At 40.6% G+C, this 7,643-nt stretch overlaps 1 protein-coding gene across 1 annotated transcript in view; it reads left to right on the top strand.

The window, feature by feature from the left end:
- Positions 1 to 7,422, top strand: part of WNT7A (wingless-type MMTV integration site family, member 7A) — a 35,719-nt gene extending 28,297 nt beyond the window's left edge. Inside the window, exon 3 of the mRNA XM_008943912.1 lies at positions 6,820 to 7,422. Within this exon, the coding sequence (XP_008942160.1) occupies positions 6,820 to 7,299 (480 nt within the window). The 3' untranslated portion in view covers positions 7,300 to 7,422. The remainder of the gene's footprint in view (positions 1 to 6,819) is intronic.
- The last annotated feature ends 221 nt before the right edge of the window (positions 7,423 to 7,643 follow it).

Below are 7,643 nucleotides of genomic sequence, written 5' to 3'. Positions count from 1 at the left end.
GAACGAGAAGAACATCTCCCTCAGTTAGTGTGTGATAACAACAGTGCATGAGTAGTGTGATGACACAGAAAGACTAATTAAATTTTTTTTCTTTACTCATTTGATATATGGTGGATATAGAAGCAGTGCTTAGAAAACAATGGCTGCATACGGTCAATTTTCTATAAAGCTGAAGTAAAGGACAGCTAACACTCAGAGGCAGAAAGTATAAAAGTAGTTATGAAAAGTACTCTTTGAAGTGCATATGAGAAATGTAAGGAGCCTCCTGCTTTGTGACGGCATAGAGAAAAGTCAGAAACAGTAAACAAAAGGTTCACCTTACAAGACTGCAGCATGTCTGAAGTCTTCATTTTTAAGGGCATCATGAGTTAGAATCTGGAAAAAGCATTTCTGCTCTTTGAGATAGGATATCCATTATTGAAGGTAGATGGTGGTATTGGGAAATATCAGCAATTTCTGATGTTTCTAGCATTACATCATTTATCAGCATTCTTGTGGCTGTCCGCATACTTAGTCCTAAGACCAGCATGATACATTTTTTTTTTAGACAACTATTCCAAGGAAACTGCAATTTGATTGATGCAGGTCACACAATGTGGTGATTTCCTGGTCGTTTTTATTATTTGAAACGAAAAATTTTATGTAATGAGAAAAATGGTTTAACCTACAAGGTCTAGTAGTATTTTGGGGATAGTCACATCTCACAGTACTCAATGTATCGGATTTGTTTGATAGTGACTTCAGATACTATTGTTTTGCACAGATATACTACTCAAAAACAAGAGAAAAAAATCTTTTGGCTGTGCTTAGTAAGAACATATTTTATAACATGTTCAACTGAAATATGAAAGAGATTCTGGAATAAATCACTCTTAGTATGAGGTACAACTGGTTCCAAACTCATCCATGGTTAGTTTGCTGTAGGGTGTCAATGCAGAAAGTGTTATGTTTCTACAGAATACATTTTACAACAGCTCTATTAACATAGCTGGTGAACATTCACTCATGGGAAATAATATTTTCTGTCTAAATATGCCTTAGCTAACTTTAAACTTGCTTCTGGGTACTTTTTTATTATGTCTTTTCTCACATTTCTTCAAGATTTTGTGAAGTTTGTCTTCACCAGCAGTATTTCTTATTCTATGCTCTTTCATGTTCATTATTGTTTTCCAGTCCAAAAGCACCAAGTGTTATTTCTACTTTTCTCAAGTTTCAGAGCAGTGGTGTTAAGACAGTCCTACAAGTTGCTTCAACAGTACCATCCTTTTGAGATTACCGTCACACTTGAATAAAACAACTGTCAGAGTAATTGCCGAGTCATTTTAATTAAACATTGTCCTTTTATTGCTTGTCAAATCAATCTTACATAAACATCCACTGCCCTTTTCTATGCCTAGTCTCACTCTGGACCTTAGTGCCCGTTGCTCTAGATACAATTTGGTTCTCAAGTTAATTTGTTGAAAGACTAAATATGACATGACTCTTTTGCATTAGCTTAAACCAGTATTTTTAGTCAACGAATCCTTCTTCTAAAAGAAAATCTGCATCGTTAACATAATTCCTGAAGTTCAAGGAGTTTTGTCTTAGAGCTACAATTGCCTCTGAAAGTAGTCCAAATCATAGATCCTCATTTACCACAAGCTGAAACGGGCAAGGTTGCATCTATCCATTGGCCTCCCCAGAACACAGAAATGTGACCACTTTCCAAGCCCTGCCGTGCTCTTCTCCAGAGTGAAAAAATCACTCATTTTGCTGACAGTTGTGTTTTCCTTGACCTTTCCTATAAAAGTATGTGTGCAGGCAAGTTGTAGGAGACAGGTATTTCCTGACCCAGGTGATCTGATGTCAGACAAAATTAGAAAAGATTATGGCCTTTGTGGGATAGGAATCAGTGCTGTTGTCTCACTAATTACATCTGCTTCATGTGTAGACTGGAGCCTGAGTTATTTCTGACAAAGCAGTAGAGGGTCCCTGGCCCAAGGCACTGTGGTATTGGCAGTGTATTGACTGTGAGTCAGGGTTCAGTTTCCATGGGAATCCTGTTGGTGAAGGAGAATATGCTGGAGGGGTGATGGTCACTGGATTTCATGCTGTAAGTCCTTCAGGACAGCTTTGGCATTGAGTTCTTTAGAGTTCTGGTGACTGAACTCAGGGCTGTGTGGTACCTGACCCCACCTGAGTGGAAAAGTGGGGTCTCAGATGCGTTTGAAACGTCAGGTGACTTTAGATGCTAGAAACCCAGGGAGGTACAAACCACCAACTAACTCGGCTAACAGAGGCCCTGAGCTGAAGAAGCAGGAGGGTGATCAGTGTTTCTGAGCACGCCAGCCCCGTAACCATCTTTCTGTTTGCCCAGACTTGAGCACCCACAGCACCCAGAGGGCAAATTGTGACATGGCTGCAGGGCAGCAACGGCAGCACTTGTAAGCAAATGCCATTCCAGTGCCAAGTCACACCAGCCAGCGCTTTCTGCTGGTTTCACTGGAAACCAGGACCATTGGCCCAGCCAGTCCCCAGTTAGGGTACCACTACCAGGCACTCTGCCTACTGCAGGACCACAGTGCTGGCTCCAGCCCATGCAGCTCCTGGGCTACAGCTTGCCACCCTCACATGATGCACCCTGTGCATTCTCTGCAAAACTAAAGGCAAAGAAAAAACATGTTAAGTTCCTAATGGCAGTGCCCAAAGGTACTATATCTGAAGATAACATCAACAGAGGGAGCCAGCACAAGTTCTCTTCGCACAAACTATTTCCCAGAGGCTAATGGCAAGGGGGAGAGACAGAGAGAAACAAGTACTGACAGTTTACTGTAAGAGCTCAAAGAAAAAGTGGACAAAGCTAAAAGAACTCCAGCTCTTTGTTCACATTTAATCCAGTTCAGAGCATTCGCTGGTGTATACAGATTTACTTTCCATGGCTGACAGAGCTGGATATGGTCATTTGGTAAGAAGCAGAGGATCTAGGATTTAAAATTTTGTGCTCTTACGTTTTAAGAAAAGTCAGTCTTATAATATATATGTAGAATTTTAATTTAATGTTAAAAGTGTGAGCTACAGGCCAATAAGCTTGAGAGAATCAGATCCTGATCTTGAAAGATGAGCAACACTTACTGTTTTAACACAGGCCATGTTTTTAAAGGGTGGAACACTTCTTTTGGTTCATGGAAACCAAGGGTAAGATCAAGGTCTCCTATTCCTACCCAAAGAATCCCTTTTTTTATTTTCTTCCTTCTCTTTTCAGCTCTTTTCTTGAATTTATAGGACACTGATTTATCAGAGGCTACTAGAATAATGTAATGGTATTAAAATACCACTGTGAAAATATTTTAATGTAAATCAAATAGTCCAAGCACCTGATATCACAGTAAAATAACACTATCAAGTCACCATTGCAGGCTTTTGCTTTTGCTGAGGATAGATGGTTCAAGTTAGATGTGGCCTATTTTCTAAAGGCTACAGAGTCAATTCATCTCTGGCTGAATTTGCAAAACACCACGTTGAAAGACAGCACCAGCGAGGAGGATCTATGTACAAGAGCAGAACCAACAAAAGGGTTTGTGAGTGGAAGGTAGAGAGGCTGTGTTAGAAAAGGCAGATCTGGAAGGGAAAGTTCAGTTGCAGAGGACAGTGGACCCAAGCTGGGTAGATGTGTTGGAGCAGTTTTAGCACAGCTTATTGGAAACACACCCCCAGCAAGTGCATAGACAAAAGGGAGGGTTAAACAGTAAAGTTTAGGAAATACTATCTACACACAAAAAAAAAAAAAAGAAAAAAAAAAGAACAAAAAAAGAACAATACATGTGGCATAGCATTAAAAGACAAAACTCCTCCTCATCCCTCTGCCCACTCCTATCCCCCTCCAAGTATTTTTGGTCATCTAAGAAGGATTCCTAGCACTTGGGTTCAACTAGCACTGCTCAAACTTCACACACTCAGACAAAATCAGACATTTTTATGCTAACCACTCATGCTCAGCCTTAGCTGAGACCAGAAAAGAAGAAGCTCATTCTGGTTGGCATTGTGTCACCTGGAGCAGGAGACCAACATGTGCCACAAGGCCACCTGGTTGCTTTTTTTTGACCCGCTCCAGCCGCTTGCTCAGCTCTTTCCCGTGGAACTGCTCATTCTCTCAGAGATTGTTGGCTGTAAACGGGATATTAATGAAACAAACCAAAAAACAATTTAGGGTATTTAACTGCACTGCAGAAAAAAAAGCCCTATGTGGATGGATGACACATGATGTATTTGGCATTAATGTTTCAAGTCAATTTGGCAGATCCCGATGGTAGGCAAGTTAGAAATATTTTGTTGCAAGTTTGAACATGGTGCTGGGATACAAGGGCCAGCCATTTGAACAAGAGCAGTGATTGAATTAGGGCTGAGAAATGTATCCCTGGTTAGTTTCAAATTAAAAAAAAAAAAAAAAAAAAAAAAAAAGGCGCTTTTAAAAAGGTACGAATGAGGCTAAAAGAATTTATGTTATTTTTCCGGTTTCTGTGCTGTAACTCCTTTTCCATCTCCTCATCTATCTTCTAAAAGTACTACCTTATGAATGAGTGAGCAATAAAAGAAGTATGCAGTGGCTGAGAGAGAAATTCAAGATAACAAGATAATGTAAAACGTAATCCAAAGCTTGAGCAGAACTGCAAGTTAAGATGTAGGTCTGAATATAGAAGTTTCTCACATCTGAGTTTTAGGATAGTCATTAAACAGTGTACATGAAAAGCTAATTTAAAACCTAGCACAAAATGTGACCTTATATATGCCAAACTAACAGAAGTCAAAATCTTGCACCTATGCTATCTAGAAGTTATATTCTTGTCTTCAGACCACACATGATGACACTTAATTCATAGACTCAAATAAAAATAAAGCTATTTTAATGCCTTTGAAATCCATATCTTCATTGGAAAGGGGCAGGGGAAGAACAATGAGTAAAGAAGCAGCAGACTATCCTAAGGTTAAGCAATAGCAATTACTGTGCCTAGGAACCAACAGGTATGAGAAGTCTATTTAGACATGTGCAGCCTAAATTGCTAGTTTTAAGGCTGCCCAGAACAAGATGGGGCTATGTTTGTCAGTGTTAGTCCATGACTGATGATCTGCTGGCTGCACAGGTGTAGATGTGCCCTTTCTCTCCTTGCCACCTCCACTTTATGCTGACATTTCAGACTTGAAGTCCCCACACACGTCTAGCCTTTGAGCTGGACTTGGCTCCTTCAGTGCAGGCTGCCATTTGCAGCAGCAGCCAGTAAGTGTCTGCAAGGTAAGTTTTCCAAACATCCAAAACAGAAGTGTGTGGGGATTATAACAAAGAGTTAACTCAAAATTCCCTATCATTGACCTCCTTTCAGCCTTTTAGGCTGCCCATGCTTGGAGTTGCATGGATCAGCTGGAGTTTCTCAGGAGAAAAATTATGTGGCCACTCCCTGAACCTAGATAATCCCTCTGGCTGGGCTTTCCATTGCTGGTATCTGCCATGTTAGGCAGAATTTAATCATCAAAATTATTATGGTGTCTCTCAAGCAAAGACCAGTGGGAAATTAATTGCTGGAATTGAGTATGTTTTCTAGTATTAACCCAATGTAGCTGCTAAGTGTCAGTTACAGGGTTCAAGACAGACAGCAGGGACTAAGCTGGTCTCCAGTTTTATCTGGTAAACACTGGGTTGGTAAACAAGCAGCAGGACAAAGGTACAAGAATAAAGTTTCAAGGGACGTGAAAATTGAAGAGAAGATGAAGCTTCTTATCTTCAAAAGGAAAGCAGTGACAACTCAGGCACAAGTGTGAGAGACCTCTCCAGCGAAGTGAACATGAGGCAAGGTACAGCAAGCCATGATATTGAGGTGTTTGAAAGGCTTTTACAGTATTAAGGAGGTAGATTTTTTTAACAAGAACTGATGACAAAACATTAAACCAATTCCTCATCTTTACCCTTACCCTTTATGCTCTAGTTTTCTTGCAAAGTAGCTGACGCATTTACCATGCTCCATTATCGCTGTGAGAGGAGGCAAAATACTTCAAACCCTCTAGAAAGTGCAAAGAACTTGACTATGGTGTACTATACTAAAATAACACTTATATTTCCAGATTAGAACTTTAACTTGCAATATATAGAACAGATGATTGTTTAGAGCAGATAAATTATCATCTGCTGTACATTGTTTATTAGTGTGAGACCAACAGGAGGACATGCATTGATAAAGTTTATCTGCTTGTTCATACCTTGGACCAGCTTATGTAATTTTCAGGTGCAAGAAGTGAAATGCAGCTTATATTTGAACTTCTGTTTACAAAAATCAAGTTCTAGTACCTATTGCTGAACTTTCAAAGTGCTCTGTATGTAGCATTTCATGGAAAGGTGTCATTTTCTGAAAGTTCCTGATTTCACTGCCATATGCCAAAAATTGCAACAACAGATGAATCTGAAGCACTCTACAATTATATTGGAGGGTCTCATTTTACCTTTGGTAAGTGCACTGTAAAATTAGGCAAAGTTATCATCCCTGCTTAACTCCAAGTGTAAACGGGGATCAGCTTTGCAGGCTGAACTTGATTGATGCTGATGAGCATTTGCTACCTGGGACAACAGCCTCTTCACTGAAGCAAATCCCACAGGTGTGGTGGGAACGTGGCCTCTGGATGGTGTCAGCTCGTGCTGGAGAGCAAAACCCATCCATGACTCATTCAATATTTATCAAATAACCCAGATTTGTTTTGTTGTTGTTGTTGTTGTTTTGTTTTGTTTTGTTATTTTGTATTTTTCTTTTCTCACTCTAGTTAGTATTAATGCATTATTCTCTGTTCTTCCAAACACAGATTCTGGAAGAAAACATGAAGTTGGAGTGCAAGTGCCATGGGGTCTCAGGATCCTGTACCACTAAAACATGCTGGACAACTCTTCCTAAATTCCGGGAGCTGGGCTACATCCTTAAGGACAAATATAACGAGGCCGTTCAGGTTGAACCAGTGAGAGCAAGTCGTAACAAGCGTCCAACCTTCCTCAAAATAAAGAAGCCGCTTTCCTATCGCAAACCCATGGATACAGACTTAGTGTACATAGAAAAATCTCCCAATTATTGTGAAGAAGACCCTGTCACTGGCAGCGTGGGGACACAGGGAAGGATGTGTAACAAGACAGCCCAGCAGTCCAACGGCTGTGATCTGATGTGCTGTGGTCGAGGTTACAATACCCACCAGTACTCAAGAGTGTGGCAGTGCAACTGTAAATTTCATTGGTGCTGCTATGTGAAATGCAACACGTGCAGCGAAAGAACAGAGGTATATACCTGTAAGTGAGAACGTGGCTGGGCAGACGGACGCGTCCTGAGCCACGAATACATTTGCACATGCACTCAACGTAGCTACGCAAGACTGTAGGAAAGACCTGCTCTCCCAGAAGAAATGCTGATGAATGGAGCCCTCTCTTTTCTTCCCATGTTTCACTGCTGATGTGGATACACATTTCAGACACTTAGGAAAGTCAGCCACGAAACAAAAACAAACCCCACCCTGAGTCACCTGACACACAAAACAGAGAGAAAAAGATTATCTTGGTTAATCTGCACCTCTAAAGCAAGAAGCATTGACTGCCTTGGGAAGAGGTGCCAGTCAGAGAGAAATCTCTGAGCTCGGCAACTAAC

The sequence above is a fragment of the Merops nubicus genome, unplaced genomic scaffold (genome assembly GCF_000691845.1).
Source record: "Merops nubicus isolate BGI_N331 unplaced genomic scaffold, ASM69184v1 scaffold16007, whole genome shotgun sequence".
Lineage (NCBI taxonomy): Eukaryota > Metazoa > Chordata > Aves > Coraciiformes > Meropidae > Merops > Merops nubicus.
This window is presented reverse-complemented; position numbering and strand designations above follow the sequence as displayed.